This window comes from Lepidochelys kempii, chromosome 13 (genome assembly GCF_965140285.1).
Source record: "Lepidochelys kempii isolate rLepKem1 chromosome 13, rLepKem1.hap1, whole genome shotgun sequence".
Taxonomy (NCBI): domain Eukaryota; kingdom Metazoa; phylum Chordata; order Testudines; family Cheloniidae; genus Lepidochelys; species Lepidochelys kempii.
This window is the reverse complement of record NC_136392.1, coordinates 19,722,766-19,744,222: the sequence shown is the minus strand read 5'-3', so window position 1 is coordinate 19,744,222 and position 21,457 is coordinate 19,722,766. Positions and strand designations below refer to the sequence as shown.

Sequence of the window (21,457 nt, the reverse complement as noted above, 5' to 3'; positions counted from 1 at the left end):
CAACCTCCAATGGTGGAGATTCCACAACCTCCCTAGGCAGTTTATTGCAGTGCTCAACCACCCTGACAGTTAGGAAGTTTTTCCTTATGTCCAGCCTAAACCTCCCTTGCTGCAATTTAAGTCCATTGCTTCTTGTCCTATCCTCAGTGGTTAAGAAGAACAGTTTTTCTCCCCCATCCTTGTAACAGCCTTTTATGTACTTGAAAACTGTGATCATGTCCCCTCTCAGTCTTCTCTTCTCCAGACTAAACAAATCCAATTTTTTCAATCTTCCTTCATAGGTCATGTTTTCTAAACATGTGGCAGATTAATTCACTTTGTCGTCCTTTTGGGCATTGTAGGCCCAATTCTGCCTTCATTTACACCCCCCTGGAACTAGTGGGCGTGGGGTGTAGAACTAAAGCAGCATTGCCTCCTCAAAACAGTCAAAAATCATGAGTCAACCCCCCCAAGAATCATGTGATTTCCTTTAAAAAATCCTGGGATTTAAGAGAAATAAATTTAGGCTTCTTTTCCTGTACTCTCTGGTTTCTGAGCCTTCACTGCGTAATTTTTAAGTTACATGTGTTCAAGCTTTTCTCTACAACCACGATGTCTAGAAAGTTACTTTTTCAAATGAAATTCTCATGCAATCGTATGCTTCCAGCACCTGGGGCTTTAAGAAAAATACCAAATATTGAGAGACTTGTGATAAAATGAGAGTTGGCAACATTGTTGAAGACCCATTTGGTTTATGGGTCAAATTCAGCCCTGGTGTAATTGGGAAAACAAAGGTATGCACGCTCCCTTTTGCCAGAGTTAACTAGGGCCTGGGGGTTTAGAACTATGCTCCCAGAAGAAGAAAAAAATCCATCTGTCCAGGAAAAGTTAGAAAATATTTTTGCATTTATTTCTTTTCTTATTAATACAAACTCTAGTGAAGAAATATTCCTCTATTTCCATTGGAAGGCAGTAACCAGCAAAAAATTAGTGTACTGTACTGGGGATGTCTGATGCGAATGAAATGTGCACTGAGACATATTCCCCACACACTATCTCTACATACAGTTGGAAAAAGATGGTCTTGTTATTAAGTTGTTTGCATTTAATTTCCTGATCATAAATAATCAATGTGATTTACAAAATAATGTATAGAAAATGATTAGATTCATCATTGCAATAAATTACTCAGCAAAATGCTATTGGGTCTGACAGACAATACAATACTTTGATACCCGCAAACAGGGGCGGGGTGTTGGTTTTTGCATTTGAAATCCAGGGGCCATATCCGCAGCAGGCGTAAATCAGAGGAGCTTTCATTTACACTAGCTGGGGATTTGTCCCAAGAGCTTCTGGCAGTTGTGACTCCACCACTTCTTGATGTTCCCACAAGGCCAAGACCTCGCAGAAATACAGTGTGTGATAAGGAAAAGCTAGTATTTCCCCAGGAGGTGATTTCAGTTCTTAGGGAGAGAAAAATCGCTAGCTTCATGGCCTTCTTTCCCTGTGGTGGGGGGAGCTGCAGGGAATAGCACCAATAGGCTTCAGTGAGCAAAAAAAAAAACACAAGCAAAGTAAAACCCAGGAGCTTCTATGGCGAGGGTACAGGCCATGGGCTAGATGGGACATAATAAAACGTCTCTCCCTGACCCCTTGAGAACTTCACAGCAGAGTTTGAGGTTCCCTGGTTTTCTAATCGTCTTCATGCTTTGACAGTCTGTATCTTTTGGACTGTCACGACTAATCTCTGTCATGATATAAAACCCTATAAATCTGTGATCAACCAGTTGTACTGTTCTGTAGGAGAAGTCCACATGGCACCAGCCATGGCTCTAATTCATCATTTGGGATTAAAGATGGGCCTGGACCAAGCCGCTGGGTCCAGCTACTCCTAAGCCTTGAGGAACATGAGGTTCTGGTCTAACCTTTGTGTCTTGGGTCCATCTCTCATCTGTCTACCTCTGAATCCTCCCCACTCCCCTTCATGCCTCCTCCCACAATAATCTCCCATGAACAGGATGCAGATAAGCTTTTGCTTATAGTTAACCTGTGTGAGTACCACTAGGAGGCACAGACATGCACAGGATCCCAGCAATCATCCTAGTGAGATCTGTGCAGTATTTCAGGGTGCTGAGCAAATATCGTCCCGCCCCTCCCCCCATCTCTGTACTTCCCAAGCCCATTAGCTGAATCCCACAACTCCACCATCATTCCATTGCAATTAGCAAAGATGCCGTGGTAGCGTAGTAGAAGAATTTGCTGTCTTTGCCTCCTTCAGTTTCTGCCATGGGGAGGGAATAATGGTGCTGGGATAAGGAACCCCAGCAGCACCCCAACATACGGAAAGTCTGAAATGGCAGGGAATCCAGAAGCACCAGTGATTTCCCAGCCCAACTCACTCACCATGTGGACCAGACTTTGGCTAAATATTATCACAAGGGGTTATGATACCCCCACCCCCGGAATGATGCTTTCCAGAGAATTTAACATCGGTTGAAACTTGGGACTATTCTGAGAAGCGTTAAAGACAGCAGCAGACATCTCCGCCCTTCCTTCAAATGCAACGTCTGTATTGGACAAGTCCTTTCTTTTTAGTAGTGTCTGGTTTGCTTTGAACCCACTCCGAGGCAGTAAAGAAATGGCCAGGCGCAACCTCACAGCCAGTCAATGCAAATCTCAAAAGAGTCACCAGCCGGCATGAGTTTCGGTTCTGGCCCTTCATATTAGGACTAATGATTTCACTATGTTTAACTCCCAGATATGTAACTCTCAGCTGGACCATGGCATGTGCTCTCCCTAGCTGCACAAAGACAGCCTTTGGTTTTATTCCAATAAACAAGCCGATGCGTTTGTGCCTGTGAATCCACCGATAGCGTCCGTCTTCACTGGGACAGTCAGTCTGTTTTCCTCTATACAGTCTTTCTAAAACAGGCTGGTTTCCTTCTGGGAGATGCTAGATGACTTCTTGTTTTGTGATGGTGGGTTGTGGGATTGAGGCTGGCTGTTTTGCTACAGTAGCGATGGCCCCAGGGAGTAGTTTGTATTGCTCAGATCCTGAGCCTGCAGGGGGGGAAGGCTGAGGTGTTTCCGGAGTGGCTGCAGAAAGAAACACTATGTTACAAAGGCAGAAGGAGCAGATGCTACCGTGCTATGAGGATTCAAGATGCAACATTCAGATCTGGATCCCAATTCCATATACCCCAGAGTTTGGGGGAGGGCTAAGGATCTGGGTATGGTTGGATCCTTCTAGTCCTGGCACAAGGGTTACAGATGCAAAAGAGAGGCCAACTGCTCTTAAATGAAAACATGGTTTCCAGTGGGCTATACACATGCTGCTGTTTAGGCTGCACCACAGTCTCCAGTGCAGACAGCCGCAAGAAGCACAGGATCAGGGGTTCTGTGCCTGCCTTTTATTCTGTACTGAAGATTCATCTGGTAGGTAGGGTTGCTAACCCTCCTGGTTTCACTGGGAGTCTCCCGGAATAACGCTCTATCTCCTGGAGTCTACTGCAGCCAAACCGGGAGATTTTAGCTGTTAAAGGTCCAGCGCGGCAGTGGGGCTAAGGCAGGTTCCCTGCCTACTGTGGCCCTGGCCCTGTGCCACTCCTGGAAGTGGTTGGCACTGTCCCTGTGGCTCCTGGGGGAGGCAGGTGGGGCTCCGCACGCTGCCCCCGCCCTGAGCAGTGATTCCACAGCTCCCATTGGCTGGGAACTGCGGCCAATGGGAGCTGTGGGGGCGGTGCCTGTGGGCAGGGGCAGCGTGCGGGGACCCCCTGCCCACCCCCCACCTAGAAGCCGCTGTTGGAAGGATGTGCCAGTCGCTTTCGGGAGTCGCCCGAGGTAAGCGCCGAGCCCCTGACCACCTCCTGCACCCCAACCCTCTGCCCCAGCCCGCACCCAAACTGCCTCCTAGAGCCTGACCCCTCACCCTCTCCTGCACCCAAGCGCCCTCCCAGAGCCCACACCCCCTCCTGCACCCAAACTCTCTTCCAGAGCCCCTGCACCCCAACCCCCTGCCCCAGGCTCAGTCCAGAGTCCCCTCCCGCACCCAAACTCCCTCCCAGAGCCCGCACCCCCTCCTGCACCCCAACCCCCTGCCTGAGGCTCAGCCTGTAGCCACCTCCTACACTCTTAACCCCTTGGCCCCACCCTCCCAGCCCAGAGGCTGCACCCCCTCCCGCATCTCAACCCCCTGCCCCACCCCAGTGAAAGTGAGTGATGGTGAGGGAGGGATGGGGGATGGAGTGAGTGGGGGCGGGGCCTCGGAGAAGGGGCAGGGCAGGGGTGGGGCCTTGGGGAAGGGGTGGGGAATAGGGCAGGGCAAGGATGTTTGGGTTTGTGCCATTCGACAGCTGGCAACCCGACTGGTAGGTTGCGTTTGAATGTCATTTCCGAGATCTAGCTTTGTGCTGTGGCCAAGCGTGATACCCTAGTGTTCAACCCCCTCATGCTGGGTTCTTTGGACAGAAAGACAATGGGGAGGCCAAGACAGGGAAAACATTAACAGAAGTTTTACTGGTTTTCCCCCAGACATACCAGGCTAGTCTTTCAGGGCCTGATCTAATCAGCACTCAGGAGTCATGCATTGGATTGGAGCATTTGTCCCCAAATTAGAGCTACTGTAAAAACTACAATCTGCTAGGGAGTGTTCAGTTGAATCAAGCATTCAATCTAATCTCCTCTAACGTCCCCGCCCCACTGTGTGTCTTTCTGCAGAGGAGTTTCTAGCACCATAATACCCATCTTGCATCACTGTGGCTTTGCAGTATAGAATATGCTGGGGTGGCCCTTGAGGCTCAGGGATGTCACTGGAATGCCAGCCTGATTCTTACACTTCTTACTAATTTCATTTAGCTTTATTCCAAACAAACAAGGTCTGTTTTGGCAGCTGTCAGTCCTGCTAGGGATACTTACACATCTGCCCATTGTGCATCTGAGCGGGCATCGTGTTCGCTACTATGACGTTCGTCCCCAGATTCTCCTGGATCAGATGCGGGTGCAGAGGGTGGTGAGCATGAGACGTTTCACTTGACGAGCCTAGAACCATTTCAGTGTAAGTCATCATGAGCAGGACGGAAGGGGAAAGCACTCGACAGTCCAAAAGAGTATAGCCCGGGAAGGCCAAATGTTCACAGCCAGGCCAGGAGTTCCAGGTGCACTATTGTGCAAATGATCAGGACACGCTCCCTCCCTGTCTTCCACCGAGACCACACCTCTGCCACAGCAACACCGGCTGCAGTGTCACTCTCCTCTCCTCTTGGGCTTCAGGGGAAGAGCTAAGTGCAGGAGCAGCAAAGGGGCAAACTGCTGCTCCACTGCATACATCACAGGAGGTTATCTGAGCTTTCAGCAGCTAGTGGTAAAGCTGGGCCATGCTTTACCAAACCTTTCCATTGCCCTTTAGTGCACGTATTGCTCCCATGACTCTCTTAGGGGGAAACAGGACATGGGTAAGTAGCTGACTCTGTCTTTTGGGAGATGCATCCTCTCAATGTGCATGGGGGTGATGTAAGGACAGAGGGGCAGCTTGTCATCCCTACAGCAGCTGCTTCTGTTGGGAAGCAGCACCTTTGCACCATGTCGCAACCTGCATGGAACCTGGGAGGAGCACAGGTTGCAGGAGGAAAGGGTTTGGAGGAGGCACAAGGAAGTCAGTCTGTGTGCTCATGGCTAGGAATACTAACCTGAAGCTCTGTAAATAGTTGCATAAACCAGAGGCGTCAACTTCCTGGTTTCCCCGGGGATGCTTGATCCCTGCTCCGCCCCAGGCCCCGCCCCCACTCCACCCTTTCCCCCAAGGCTCCACCCCACCCCGCCTCTTCCCACCCTATTCTGCCCCCTCCCCTGAGCATGCCCCACCCTTGCTCTGCCTCTTCCTGCCCCCCGCTCCTCCTGCACGCCGCTAAACAGCTGATCACCGGTGGGCGGGAGGCACTGGGGCGAGGGAGAAGAGCTGGTCAGTGGGGCCGCCGGGGGGTGCTGAGCACCCACTACTTTTTTCCCGTGGATTCTCCAGCCCTGGAGTACCCACGGAATCGGCGCCTACAGCAGAAACAGCCAGTTTTGTGTAATAAGAGCACAGTGCTCTCCTGTTACTACCCAGCACATGGTACACGAAACACAATGCAAGCTGCAGGGGGAGGGAATTAATTACATCTCTCACAAGCTGCAGCTTCTGAATGAAGGTAGATGATCTCCTTGGGTTGATGTGCTCAGCTCCCTGCATCAGGAGGTCTGAGCACAGGACTGGGAATCAAGGACACTCCCCATTCTGATCCCAGCTCTTTCCCTCCCAGTGACGAGAGGGTGATGAGGTTGTGCTGAGGATTAGGGTTACAGAGGCTGAGCACAGATACTCACCCCCTAGCAGCATCTCCTGCAGCAGGTTGTCAATCTTGGCCATGCCAAAGAGTTTGACAAACTGAATCTGCTCAATCATCTGCCAGGTGATGCTCTGCAGGGTGGGCAGCAGGAGCAGTAGCTCGCCAAAGCGGCCCCGCGAGTCATACTGCCGGTCGTTGATGTAATCCTCCAGGCTGACCTGCACCTGGTACCGCATCCGCTTGATCTTGGTGGGGTCGCTCAGCCCTTTGGCATCTGAAACAAACCATGGAACAAAAAATGGAGGGCTGTTTCCCCAAGGGAGAGCCCCTCTCCAGTGCCACTAGTCGTGGGCTCAGCCTGGCCTGGGTTGTCTTTCTGGCTCCCTGCAATCTGGTTTTATAGACATTTGTGGTTCTTTTTCTAGGGCTGAGTTCTCCCCTGCATCCAAACTTGGCTTGCCACAGAGACGGGAGCCATCCATAAGCCAGTTATGCCTCCGTTGTTCTGCACCAACCTTGCCCCAGCATCCATAGGTGCTGCCTAAGGACTGTGCTAACTAACACCACCAGTGTAAGGTCCCTAATACACGTATCACCAACAGAGGTTCAGTGTAGCACAACTCTACTCTGTCACCTCCAGGCCTGCCTTGACATGTCCCCTTCCTTACCTGGCAGGCCCCTGCCATGAATGAGGAGGGGGTGAGCTGGCATAGGAGCCCCATTCTCCAGGTTTAGATGAGAAGAGAGGTCCCTTCCACAAGGGGAATTCTCTGCTGACTATTTAAGGCCTGGATCTAGTCTCTTTGTGCCACCTGAGCAGCACAAAGTGACAATACCATCCTGGAGAATCATAGAATCATAGGCCTGGAAGGAACCTCCAGAGGTCATCTAGTCCAGTCCTCTGTATTCATGGCAGGACTAAGTATTATCTAGACCAGGGGTCTCAAACACAAAGCACACGGGCTGCATAGGCGCCAACTCCACCATCAGCCAGGAATTAGCTTCACCAGTATATGTTGCATTTTGCACCAAGAAGCCCTGTATAGTAAAAGTCTACAAATGAAGGAAGCTAGGGATGTAGTCTGGCCATTGACCCCACAGGAACACTGTGGAACCAGCACCTTCCCAGAGCTCCAAGCTCTGCTAGTAACAATCCCATTGTCTTGCCCGCCAGGGCCGCTGCCTTTTTAACTGTATTCAGGGGGTCAAATTCCTCTGTCATAATAGGCCCAGCACTATCTCACTGTATCCAAATGCCAGCACCCTGCAAGGAAACACAGGGTCCCAGAAGGGATTTGGGGATCTGTAGGGGCTCTGAAATCACTGAGGAAACCACCTTGAGAAAACCAGGTCCATCCCACCAACACTGTACCAAATTGCTGGGGCACTGGCTAATGTGAGAGCAGGGCGAAGCTCTTGTGTGGTTGCTACTCTGGGTTTTGTAAGAAGAGATCTTTTCCGGTGATTAATTGTTGAAGGTTTGGGCCTACCTGGGTCAAAAAAGATGATGGCTTTCAAGCAGGCATATTCATTGTCATCAATCTGCAGCTCCTGGAATGGCAGGACCAGCTCATCGAGGATTCGGACGGCCACACGGATCACCTCCACCAGCTCAGGGCAGTTCCGGGGGATTATGTGGTCATTTCCTTTAGGAACACAATAGAACTATATCACCAGCTGCTCATGATCAAACCAGGAACAAAGAGGCACCTGAGCGCCTCAGACTTTACTACATCCACCAAGACTTACAATGCTGACCAGGGGTTCACACATTCACTCCTCACCTCACATGACCAAGACTGGAATTAAGTGTGGTATGTGGGTATGAGTGTAAGTGGAGACACATGACTCTGGCCTCCTGAATCAACAAGCACGCAGGATCGTTTGTAGACTTCAAGGACATCACAAAGCTGCTCCCCATGGGTAGGCCATGCATGGGACAGGTATCATTACTTTGGGACAGGATGCTGCAACATGCTAGTGGTTTCCTAATGAGCACAACAGGCCTGGGCTTTAGCAACTGGGCTTTTTTCTATCTCAGAACAGGAGTAAACCTACCTGGGACAAGTGAAGTTTCCTCTTCCACTCATCCCCGAGCAGCAAATGGGCCTGACTCTATATACATCCACTGCCTTCCTCTCCTGTAGCAGAAGGGATGTGCTGGCCATAAATGCTGACCTATGTTATTCAAGCAGCCTCTTCTCACTCTATTACTGGGCAAAGGAAGATCATTGCAACAAGGAAAAGCTGAATGAAGATGGAGGCTTTGCTTCTCACTTACGCTAAGGCCTCTTTTCACCTCTCTGGCAGCGTGATGGGATCTTAATGGGGGGGGGGTCAATGACCTGTAGACTCCTCTACCCTGCTAGAGCACTGTAATGGAGCTTTATGGTGGAAATGTGAACCGAGCCCTTAGATCTGACACACCAACCAAACCCCAGGGCAATGCTGGGTTCCCTGGATACATGAGAATTCCGACCCAACGCGCCATTCAGCAAAAATGACACAGGACAAAACAAAATGCCCACCCCCTTCCAATCCACAAATAGGATGCTCCTGTGTGAGTGTATCTGCTTTACTAGAGGAAGCAGCAGCATCCTGGCATAGAGGAGAAGTGGTTTACCTAATAGCAAGATGTCTTTGAACACCATGGACCTCTTAGCAGCTCCCAGGAGCAGGTGTTCTCCTGCATGTGCCCTCAGCAGTGCCACCTGCAAGGACAGAGACGTATTATCCGGGTGACTGGGAAAAGGGGGGCAAGTGCTTTGATTCCACATAAGTAGAATGTAGAGGAAGTGCCCACTCCTGCATTGCGCACATCAGGGCAGAGGAGTGGGGTCCTCACTCCTGTTATATGTGAGGGTTCAAACACAATGTACTCCTCCATCTCACTGCTCCTCAGGTGCAGCACCTCCAACCCCTTGGCCAGGGAGCCAACAATCTAAACCAAAAGATGCTCAAGATACTAGCCCAGCACCTGAAACACCCAATTACGAGCCACTGGGAAGAACAAATCAAAGCGAGCAGCAAGCTGGACTGGTCCAGATCCCTGCACAGAATTCTCACCCACCTCACTGTGCAGCACTAAGGCCGACTCTCACAACTGCTGATCACACACAAGAGGTGGAAATCGGGAGGCACAAAGCCCAGTCTGAGAAGCAACTGTGCACCCAGAATGGCAGCAGAGACTGAGAGAGACACACACACTTCCTGCTCCAGTGTCCCAAGTATAAGGAAGGGCAAGAAGTGATTAGGAGAAACTGTGACTGACCCTGGGAGAAAAGAGAGAGATGGCATCATCCCACAGAGCAGCCAGCCACTGGCTCAGGAACGGATAGTCGTGAAAAGCAGGGATCAAACCCCAAAGAGTCTGTGACCCAGCCTGGTGGGGGGCTTCCTGCCTCTGACAGACACCTGAGATGTCTGTCTTTTTCTCACAGAACCTGTCACACCAATAATATCACATTGACTGGAAAAGAATTGGACACTCACACCAGAGAGGCAGAGTGACTCCTGCATGATACGTGCCATGCTAGAGAGCTGGGGGAGCAGGGGTCACTCCTGCATAATGCATTCATGCCAGGGGAGAGGGCGGTCTCCATTTCACATTCTACATCATGACACTGAGTAGGATCATTTCCATGTCCCCCGTTTGTCCCACCACTGAGAGGGGTCACAATCTCACATGCTACATCCCACCAGGAGTGGGGTCACCATCTCATGCCTTACATCCCACCAAGAGGGCGGTCACCGTGTCACGCACTACATCCCACCAGCGGGTGGGGTCACCATGCCATGTGCTATGTCCCACCAGTGGGTGGGGTCATCTTCTGGTCATTTGCTCCCCCAGTGGCAATGGACCATTTAGACCAATGAAGGCACAGAGATGTTTTTCTGCCCTGATGTTAATAATTGACGTTCTTCATGTTACACCCCTCAGTGGTTCCTGAGAATGTCCCGGATCTTTCGCCCCACTTCTGTTAACAATTTCAAAGCTTTGGTAGAAATAAAGGTTAACTATTGGACAATGTGGCCAAGCTGCTTCTTAATAGCCAGCCAGGGATGTTGGCCGAAGAAAACAACTATTAAACATTAATGGAGAGACTTGGAAAAGTGTGTCCTAATGAGGATGGTCCAGCCTATGTTCTATGTGTTTAACAAACAGAGGGAGAAAAGGAGAATGAAGCAAAGGAGCAGGAACATATCAGTTTTCCAGGGTGTTATCTTTCAGTACCAGATGAAGCCAGGGAAAACCTCACTCTACCATAAGTGTCAAGAGAATGCAAATGGGCTAGAACAAAGCTCTGATTAGAAAAGATGCTGACACTTGAGGGGACAAAGGTATTATGCAAATAAATAGAACAGGGACTTCTTCAAAAAGGGTGAATGCTTCAAGGTGTTGTGAAATCCCCATTTGTGCAACACAATGTGAAGTGCATGTGCAGATGGCCAGATGTGTGCAGTCGCCCAGTTTGTTGTGTAACTACAGCTATCTGTGTGTACTGGAGCTGGTCAAAACTGGAACCTGTCATTCCTCAGGGAATTCTGAACTTAAAAAATAAATAGTTCTGAATCAGAACGAAAAGCTGAAGTTTCACAATTTCCTGTGAAATGAAAATGATTCACAACTATCGAAACATTTTGTTTCAATAACTTTGAATTATGTTGTTAATGTTGAAATGTTTTGTTTTGATATTGTTGATTCATTGTGACTTTATATTTGATTAAAATATTATATATAACATATACCAATGTAATATTAAGATAAATATTTTAATTGAATATAAAAGTCTAAACAAAATGAATCAAAAATGAGAAAGCTGAAATGAAGTATTTTATCTTATCAGAACAAAGTGTTTCAACATTCATTTGTTTTGACATCTTTCTGCGGCAAGTTTCACTGAAACTGACGTTTTCACAATACATTTTGATTTCCACAAAACTGCATTTTCTGATGGAAAACTTCTCTATTGTCTCCCATGCAGCCGGCTCAGGGACTCACACACATTTTTGCTGCCATGTTTTTCTAGTTGTGGCTCCCACACTGTCATGTGGTTCATCTTCCTTTGAAAATGTGGGTCTAATTATGGGTTTGTTTTTTAATGTGCATTTCAGAAAAAAAAATCTAATGTTTTCCTCCTGGATTCTTCCCTGACATATTGGGCCAGACTGTGAGCCCCTTACTCACACTGACGAGCAATTACTCAGACCAGGAGTCACACTGGGGCAGGGGGCATGTGAAAAACCTCTCTTCAGTGTGGCAGGCAATCTGCTCCTTGGTTATTTCCTTTCTAAAAAATTCCCAAAAAGAAAAGGAGTACTTGTGGCACCTTAGAGACTAACCAATTTATTTGAGCATGAGCTTTCGTGAGCAACAGCTCACTTCATCCTCTGAAGTGAGCTGTAGCTCACGAAAGCTTACGCTCAAATAAATTGGTTAGTCTCTAAGGTGCCACAAGTACTCCTTTTCTTTTTGCGAATACAGACTAACACGGCTGTTACTCTAAAAAATTCCCGTGACTGAGCCAAAAACCCTTGGTGAGGACAGTCCATGTGCAAACTGCTGTAGATCCTACAAAGCATTAACTGGGTTTTACAACATCCATTCCAAGTGGCAGTGAAAGACTTCATAGAACAATAGCTGCATCTAGTCCTCTATATGCTGCAGCCTGTTTGCTAGGTAAATATAATTTGCCGTTGGACACCATTTTTTTTTGTGATTTCTCAGTGTATTTGCTTTAGGAATTTAGCATGCTGTTTATCACTGTAAATAATTCAAAGCTAGCACCCAAATGGACAGAGATGGGAGCATTCCTAAAGGCTGTAAAATATGCAGACTTCCCAGTGATCTGCATTGTGAGATGACTGTGGATTTTCTTGACTAGCTGGGCACTCTCACTTTCTAAATATCCTAATCTTCTTATTCGGTAAAAACTACCTCCCGATCCGGAGGTCATTGGACTGGTCCCTGATCCTGAATGAAAATGACCCTTTTTAAGTTTGTGAACAAAAAACAATTAACTTGGAAACATCCTCCTGCCCCATCACAGGCACTGTGAGCCCTCCTCAGAAATGGACTCTCACTAGTTTTCCCTGCATACCCCCACTTCCATGTGTGTGAATTTTGAGGAAGAATACCTATACATAGGTATTTGTGCATTTTCACCACTTCAGCAGTTGCACGCAACTTTGAAATGTAGCCCTTAACACTGAGCATTTCCTTGTGCCACTGTGGCTGCTTTAGGGCATGTCTAAAGTATGATTGCAGCTTGTGTAGACATGCCAAAGATAGCTTCAATCTAGCTAGTGGGGGGACCAATAGCAGTATGCAAGCCTTCTTGGAACCCTGCGTTCTTACTTGAGTGGCCGGCCTGTGCTGAAGCCCGGGCTGCCACGGACCTGAGCTAGCTAGATTAAAGCTAGCGAGGGTATGTCTGAAATCATACTCTTCCGGCAGGGTAGACATACCCTTAGATCTTATGGTTCAGTTCTTACAAAGGGAATGCAGAGCCCTCTATCCTGGTCTTGGTAAGTAAGCTACTTTAATATCTTGCTTTAAATACAAATATATTTGCAACTTTTTCAGTCTGCAGAGATGCTGCTGTTGGTTTGGGAGCTTAGACGCATTTTTATTATAATTTATAAATCACTATCAATAACAGTTACCACTGACACCATGAAACCACAGGCCCCGGTGAATGAATTAAAGATAGATTTTTTTAATCTTAGGCAACAGAAAGGCCTTCAAAAGTTAGGCCAGTATACAGTACCTAATCAGTCTAATTATCCTGAACATTTGTATAGTGCTTTAGGTTTTCAAAGTGCTGCAGTAGCATTAACCAATGATTCACCAACCATCTGCCCATGCAAAATTTTGTTTGCAAAATGTGTGCATGATTATTTGTCTAGCTGAGCACATTGTTACAGCCATTGTGCAAACAGTCTGCTTAACTGCACATGCAAATGGCCAGTGCTAGTATTGTATGCGTGCAGTTATCTGAGCTGCTTGTGTAGTCATGATAATTGCATAAACAATGTACAACTTCTTTGCAGATCGGGCCATTCCTCTTGGCCACAGATTAATTTCCACTGGAAAGAGCCAGGGAAAGTCAAATGGCAGCACTAACCTGATCATCTAAGGGAAGCTCACAGAAGGCCGGGATGTACTTGGCCCACTCCACCAGCACCAGCAACTGCTGCTTCATGGATTCACACACATCTGTTATGTTCGCAATCTTCTTCCCTCGGATGTCTCCGTTGATCACAGAAATTGGGGATGATATCTGCAAGGATGAGAAGGGACCCATGTAGGATCTTCATATTTCAGAGCTGCAAGAGCCAGAGATATGAAAGTCCCAGAAGCTGGGAAGACCCATGAAAGGTGGGGGCAGCATCTTTTCTGCCTTCTCTGATACTCCATGTAGGTTTGTGGCTCTACAGAGATTAATCAAAGAACAGATCAAAAGGCAGGCAGATATCAATGGAGTCAGGAGCTTTTTCCTCTTATGTATAGCTGAGACGTCAGGAATGATGCTCTGTACTAGCAACTGATCTATCTCTAAGATAGGCCTGAACGGGGAGCCTGGATCAGTATATATGCCCCCCTGAAACTTAGGAGTTGGATCGAGATTCGCTTTCTTTCTTTATCGCAGGAGGAAGGGAATGACAAACAGAGGCAAAGCCCAGATACCCCCATTATCAAAATGTCAAAATGTCCCTGACCAGACTTGAGTGGTCTGTAAAGCATGTGAGAAACACGTCCAGTGTCAAGAGTTCTTCCTCCCATTGAGTAAGTCAGGTTTTGATGGATTTACACCAGAGCCCAATGTGGCCTATACACGAAGCTGTCATTCCTTCTTTCTCTGGCACGGTCACTGATATAAACCCAGTTTCCCTTCAGCAGAAGCTCATCAAGGCTAGTGCTGGTGCTAGAGAAAAAACTTCTCCTCACCAGCGAGGGTTCAGAGAACTACCCTACCAGCCATGCCAGCCATACCCTGCTCCCAACCAAACAGAGCCATCACTGCCTTTGCCGAGGTTTTTTCATTAATGTATTGAACATAGCACCTGATTCTCCTCTTACTCATGCTGAAATAAATCAGGAGTCTCTCCACTGAGGTCAGTTACCCAGCGGTAGAGCTGGCTTAAGTGAGATCAGAACATTTAAATTTAAAATCCCCATTTGAAATGCTGAAGCCCCAGTTTAAAGTCAGAAACATTTTGCCAAACTGTACATGTGCAAATATGCCCACGAAAATACACTGTGTGTCCAATTTGCATGCAGAATTACTGTTAATGCAAAGGCAGATGGTGCCATTTCACTTGCAAATGTCTGATCTGGCACTTCTTCATGTGCAGGGACCCTATTTGCATGCAAAGGTGCAGCAAACTTCCATGCCAATCAGATGCGCAAGTGCTTGCACATGTTGCATGCACAGTTGCATACTCAGCTTGTTTCAAAATCTGGCTTTAATCACCAGTTTTCCCTTATGACTTTGTGAGTGATTAACCAGACCCACCACTCTCTTCCTTCTGCCCTCTGGAATCCCGGACAGCATCAGCGCTTCCTGTCCTGTGCATTCCAGCACTTTCACCTCAGACCTGGTTCCCTCTTTCACGGCCTCACTGGTTTGAAAGGCACCAGCATTTTCCCCAGGTTGCATTTCTTGGAACCTCTCCAGCTCTAGAGCTGTTATTGAATAAATAAGATTGTAAAAATCTCACCAAGTATTACCCTAATCAGGGAGCTGGGAAGGCTTAGCAAATAAACACAGACCTCTGGGTGAGTGACCTGAGATCCCAGAGAAAGCGGCTCCTCAGCAGTATCTTGTTCTAATTAGCCAGGCATATATAAGTTACCGATTAGCATGCTAGGGTCCCCAGTGTTTAATGAGTCTGCGTGTGCTCTGCTGGAATGGAACAGCCTCGATGAGTTTCTTCAGGGCTGCTGGCTTTATCGGCAGACCTGACTCAACAGAGGATCATGCTGCTTCAGAACATCCAGTCTCATTGTAAAATGCTCTTCCCTTGCAAGCCTCGTGGCAAGAGGACCCTTATCTCACCTTGCAGCACAGTGTGATGTTATCTTTACAGGGCCCATAAATGTGCTAGGAGCCTCGCAGAATGAGCTAAGACGTGGGCCAAGATTTTCAGAAATGACTCATGATTTGGAGAGCGTTGGTTTTATGCTGAGAAAAATCAATTGGGAACCCGACTCTGAAAATCGTCTCCTGTTGGGCACCCGGAAGCTGAGACAGAGACACCCCAAATCACTAGTGGCTTTAGAAAATCTTGGCCAGACATTCTACCCAATGCACCGCTGAGAGTAGCACCAGACAGGAGGTGGTGGAAGGGGAAAGGAAGGACAAGGGGGACAATTAAAAAGATCACATGGTTACCCACTAGGCCTCGATCCTGTAGGCTACTGAGCACTCCTTTGGGATCCTGAATGCCCTCAACTCCCTTTGAAGACAGGAATGCTCAGCACTTCTCAGGATCAAGCCCTAGAGCTTGGACATGGAGCTGTGTAAATTAATGTGATTTTTCCGGTTTGCTGGCCGTTCCGAAAAGCAAAACAAAACACTGTTTCAAACTGTCCTGAAACAAAAAGTTTTCAAAATTTGTGGTAACCCAAAAAGTAAGGAAAAAAATAGTTTCAGGTCAAATTAAACATTTTGTTCATTTTAAAGCTTTTACAAAGTTTTTATATGTGTTTTAAATGAAATTGAAATACATTTCAAAACAAAAAGTCATTTCAAATTTTAAAAATTGAAATAAAATTTCAATTTTTTCAGATTTTTTTTTTTTTTTGGCAGGATTGGTTTTGTTTGTTGGTTTGACTGAAACCATATGGCAAATTTGACACAAATGTATGAAATATTTCAATACCCCAAATCTGCATTTATCAGCAAAAAAAGCTTTGGACAAAAATTGTCACCCTGCTGTGCTTGGAAATGCCTCAATGCTTCTGTTAACTTCCCTCTTTCTCCTTTCTTACCTATCCTCCCTCCGGCCCTTCCTAGGAGAGATTTGAATGAGGTGAGGGAGGTGGTTTGGCTTGGAGATTTGGGAAGATCATTTCAAGTAGAAGCAGCAACATGGCACAAGACGTGGTGATGCTTATCAAAGGAGATAAAGACCCTGGATGGATTGAGGTTGGCATCATTGGCAGAGCAGAGAGGGCAGGAAGTGTGCTTAAGGCAAACAGGTCTGAGATGGGCTGGGTGATGCATGGTCTTGCAAGATGACCTTTCTTGCATTGTAGTGGTCATGGTTTGAATGACTTTTTTGCATTATGTCACTGGATTGAAGGCTGCACAGCTGGATATTGCCAGTGCTTTAGATTCAGGTTGTCTGATGGCGAGGAGATTGTTTGAAATGCTTTCTGACCTGGAGGCCTGATAAGAACATCCCTAGTGTTTGCCTTTCTTGGAATTCTGGGGCTCAGTTCTTCCCAGACAAAGTCAATTTTTTTAAGCCTGTGGCTATTCATTCAAATTCTTAAACAAATTTGCTTCCTCTTCCTGGGCCCCTTTCTGTGAATATTCTAGCAAATGAGTGTCCTGGCAGGAATGTTTACAGAAGCAGAGAATTTTAAGCAAACATTGGCAAAAATATTTGCATAAAGCAAACCTTGAATTCATAAATCACAACTATTTGCACCGGAAGCCTGATTCCAAGATTTATTCTTGTCTAAACAGGGAATAGAAACATACCATATGATCTACAGGCCAGATGGTGTAAGAATATACGAATGGCCATACTGGGTCAGACCATCTAACCCAGTAGTCTGTGTCTGACAGTGGCCAGATACTTCAGAGGGCATGAACAGAATAGGGCAGTTTTGAATGATCCTTCCCCTTTTGTCCAGTCCTAGCTTCTCGCAGTTGGAGGTATGGACAGTTGAGCATGGGGTTGCGTCCCTGACAATCTTGACTAATAGCCACTGATGGAGCTATCTTCCATGAACTTCTCTAATTGTTTTTTGAACTCAGTTATATTTTTGGCTTGCACAACATCCCCTGGCAACGAGTTCCACAGGTTGACGGTGCCTTGTGTGAAGTGTTTCCTTCTATTTATTTTAAATCTGCTGCCTATTAATCTGATTGAGTGTAAGTCAGCATGGTTCCATTGACTTCAGTGACGCTACACCAGCTCACATCAGCTGAAGATGTGGCCTTTTGTGTCCGGTCAAAATTGCTGAAATGTCAAGTAGTTGCAGCAGCCTGTTCACAAATCAGCTTCAGACCAACCATTATACCGCGAATGGTTTCAAATAACAACCACATCTGAGAACAATGGTGTTCAGTCTGCAGTTAAGTAACAACCTCCCACCCCGCCCCCGGTGGTAACCCTAGAAAGAGTGATGGGTTATTCACCTGGCGCTGCTGAACGTTTGGCACTGATGCTTTAGCAGTAGGCTAACAGGAAGTAAGGGGTACCTGTTGTGCAAGGACTTCTGCCTGCAGTAAGACGTTGATGGAAGGCAAGCTGCTGTCTTCATAACTGGATCGCCGGGTGCTGATTCGATCACGTTCGTTTTGTACAGCTGCAAGGAAGTATTTTTGCTCAGCCAAAGCTCAGTCAGGAATGTGTTTACCAAACGCCCTCACACTCTGTTGGTGTTACCTTTACAAATTAAATCCTCAGCTTTCTTTAGCCAAGGTTTCACAGCTATTCAGTGTGGGAGGCAGGTCAGTATGAGGCTGAATCAAGTTTTAAACACAGGGAGCCTGATTTTCACACATTGGTGACCAAAATGTAGTGCAAAATTCAACATTTGGGCTCTCCTTGGTGCCTAAAACATCTTGGTATTGAGCTATATCAGAGTGCAAGGGCTTGCTTGAACCAGTGCTCATTGAGGTCAATGGAAAGCCCCCCCATGACCTCAGTGCAGAAATGGGTGTCTTCACTTGGCCCCATGCTACAGTGCCAGTTTTTTAAAGGAACCTCTTAAGCCATGCATGAAAAATGTCCATGTACCTCGTGGGTGTCTTCACTTGGCCCCATGCTACAGTGCCAGTTTTTTAAAGGAACCTCTTAAGCCATGCATGAAAAATGTCCATGTACCTCGTTAACACTCACAGCCCCCGCTCCCAGTGACTTGTGACAACAGGCTGTCATACACACAGCTATTCACTCTGTACACACAAAAGCTGGTGCAAATAGATTTTGTGGACATAATTTTGGAAGCCCTGAAAAATGTGGCCAGTACGGCTTTGCCTTGATGCAGCATAGAGATGTACAATAGTGCTGTGGGGAACCACCTGTATGCGTGAATGATAAAGGAAACAATGACGGTGTTACTGCAAATAGTTACTGTGCAGCTGAGCAGTGTATCTAAGCTCTCGGTTAGGTATGACACAGAATATCTGAGACTAAAGAGAGTCACAGTGACAGGAATGTTTCTCTGTCCTATATTCCCCCCCCCCTCCCCGGTTGGTTTGTTCCTCTGAAGGGCTTAGGCTGTGAGTCTAAGGGGTGTCGGCAGGCTGCTGTTGGAGCAATAATGCTGAAGGGGTTAATTCCAGTATCTGTTGAAAGGCACTTGTGCCGATTGTGACCCATGGTAGGCAAACTACGCTGGAAGAGATACAGTCATCCGAGCAATATGCTGGAAGAGGCTATCGATCTACTGTATCATGAAAATCTCTGCACAATGCTTGTGGCTCCCTGGATTTATATTTTCCGAATGTATAATTCAGCCTGATAAAAAGCAATAACTAGGCTCGGCTGAAATAAAAGCCCTGCAGTCAGCAGCTGTAAATAGGAGCTCTCAAGGTTACGCTGCTCATTATCAGCAGCCGGGCCCTGGGTTCAGTCACACCAAGATGTTTTCTAAATGTTTGCTCAGTATTAGCTGGTCATGGACCTAATGTAACTTCTATTGAATATTAACAGACACAAGCAGAGCTTTGAGCACAAGATGAGTAGGCTCTGAAAAGAGAGGATTCCTCTGTCCTTCAGACAAACTTAAGGCAAGCTCTTAGCAATGCCTAGTCCCTATTAGTGCTGAGGAAGTGTTCCTCATGGAAGGCAGGGTTAGGGTGTTCTCAAAGGGCCCATGTTTTGGCTGCAGGAGCTTGAAGAGTCTGTTATCCTGGAAGGTCGCTTTATTCTACGGGCTGAAGGCAGAGAGGACACAAGCTGGAATCAGGAGAACTCTGGGTTTTAAGTTGTGCATTTGCAGAACCAAATTCATCTCTGATGTTACGCCACTGACCGGCCCATCGTGTCTGTGTTACAGATGCAGGAAACACTGCAGAGGTCCCAAAGATAGCTGTGCAGGGAGTGTGTGGAGCGAATTAAGGCCGTGGTGAGTAGCCACACCTGACAGTGGATATTTTGATGACCATTCACACATTTTACTGACGGTGAATGATAGGCACTTTCCACGAGGGTCTTTCTTGAAGGTGGAAATGCACCATTTTGAAGTGGACATTTTCCCATTGCTTGTGTATAGGGCAACACTGATCTCTGTGCAGAAGGCCAGCATGAGGTCTATGCACCACTTGGGATTAAGTGCGAGTTAAGTGGTACATGGGCCTTTTGCTGGGTCCCTCAGAATGCCCCACACTGTGGATAATTCTCTGGATACTAATGAAAATTTTGAGCAAAAATGAATAAAGTTTTGCTTTTTGGTAAACTTGTGAAAAGGCATTTCTTTGTGTGTGTAAAATGTCCCTGGTTATTTGTTCCTTATATAAAAGCCACGAGCACTTCCTCAGGATAAAAAAATATAGCAGGCAATTCATTCAAAAATGCTCTTTATTGAAAATAGCCCTTTGCACCAATCCTTATACAGGGAAGGAGGATCAAGAATTTTCTAACTTTGCCATGACATACAAATTGTTGGCCAGTGTTTTGAAACACAAAAATGTTCCCTCATCAGCAGAAAAGTTCCATGCCACAGAGCAAGCCCTAGTGACTCATCCCAGAAAGAAGCAGATACAAAACACTACTGAGGTCTTGTCTACACGGGAAAGTTTTACTGATTATACAGCTACACAAGTATAACTCCCTTTGTGGATACTTTTATTCCACTACAGACGTACCCTTTTTCGGTTTAGATTCCCAAGTGACATAAGCTAAACCAAAGACGACCCCTTTACACTGGAATAAGAGTGTCCACACAGGGATTTAGAGTAGTATAACTATATTGATTTATTTCAGGTTTCAGAGTAACAGCCGTGTTAGTCTGTATTCGCAAAAAGAAAAGGAGTACTTGTGGCACCTTAGAGACTAGCCAATTTATTTGAGCATAAGCTTTCGTGAGCTACAGCTCACTTCAAGTCACACCTTAGGTTTGGTTTAAACTTAAAACTTATATTGGCATAACTGTCAGTCAGGGGTGTGAAAAAACCACACCCCCAAGCAACAAAACTCCTTCTGTTGGTGTACACTGTGTCTACACTAGGTGGTTATGCTGGTATAGGCTCTGTAGTGTTCTACTGAAACAATTCTCCATTGCAGAGAAGGCCTTAAGTAGTTGGAAATCAACTAGGTAACCTATCCTCTAGTTTAGGGCACAGTCCAAATGAGGAAAGGCCAAAAGTCTGCTGGGCCCTGTGGGACACACTGGTGGCTACTCAATTCCCAGTGACTAATCACCGGACTCCAGAATGATCAGATACTCCAGGGGGAGAGAACTTGCAGCCAACCCCAACCCCCTCAAAAATAATTAATATAAAGTGAGAGACACCTCATTTCACACTGAACAGACCTGATGTGCTTCATGCACTGAGGGTCTTAATTATGTGACAATCTTCTTGGTATCCAAACTAACTGGGGCTCTGAAGCTTGGCGCTTTTGCCAACATTATGAAGCTTTAAATGGTTCAGCGATATTGGTCCTATACATGTATATACAGCTACACTGGGTGTGCAAGTGCAAGGTATGTGTGTGTGTCAGGGGGAGGGAGTGCCTGTAAATATTTTGTATGTCTGTGAGTGTAAGTAGATGTTGGTGCGCAGGTGGGAGTCTGTAGCATCTTGGCGTATCTCTGGAAGTGTACATAATTGGGCTGGTATGTATTTGTGTGAAGTTGTATGGAGGTGTATGTAAGTGTCTGGTTGGCAGGGTAGAGGCAACCAAACCAGCTGTGTAATTGGTGTCAACCCAACCAGTGGCTGGCATTAGAACAGACAGAGCATGCG

General features: G+C 46.7%; 1 protein-coding gene across 2 annotated transcripts in view; it reads right to left on the bottom strand.

The window, feature by feature from the left end:
- Positions 1–867: 867 nt before the first annotated feature.
- Positions 868–21,457, bottom strand: part of HNF4A (hepatocyte nuclear factor 4 alpha) — a 67,034-nt gene continuing 46,444 nt past the window's right edge. For both annotated transcript variants that reach the window (XM_073309581.2, XM_073309580.2), the window contains exons 4-10: positions 17,744–17,850; positions 13,430–13,585; positions 8,926–9,013; positions 7,793–7,948; positions 6,340–6,576; positions 4,894–5,016; positions 868–3,075 (exon numbers count right to left, since the gene is read on the bottom strand). In XM_073309581.2, the coding sequence (XP_073165682.1) occupies positions 2,933–3,075; positions 4,894–5,016; positions 6,340–6,576; positions 7,793–7,948; positions 8,926–9,013; positions 13,430–13,585; positions 17,744–17,850 (1,010 nt within the window). In that variant the 3' untranslated portion in view covers positions 868–2,932. The remainder of the gene's footprint in view (positions 3,076–4,893; positions 5,017–6,339; positions 6,577–7,792; positions 7,949–8,925; positions 9,014–13,429; positions 13,586–17,743; positions 17,851–21,457) is intronic.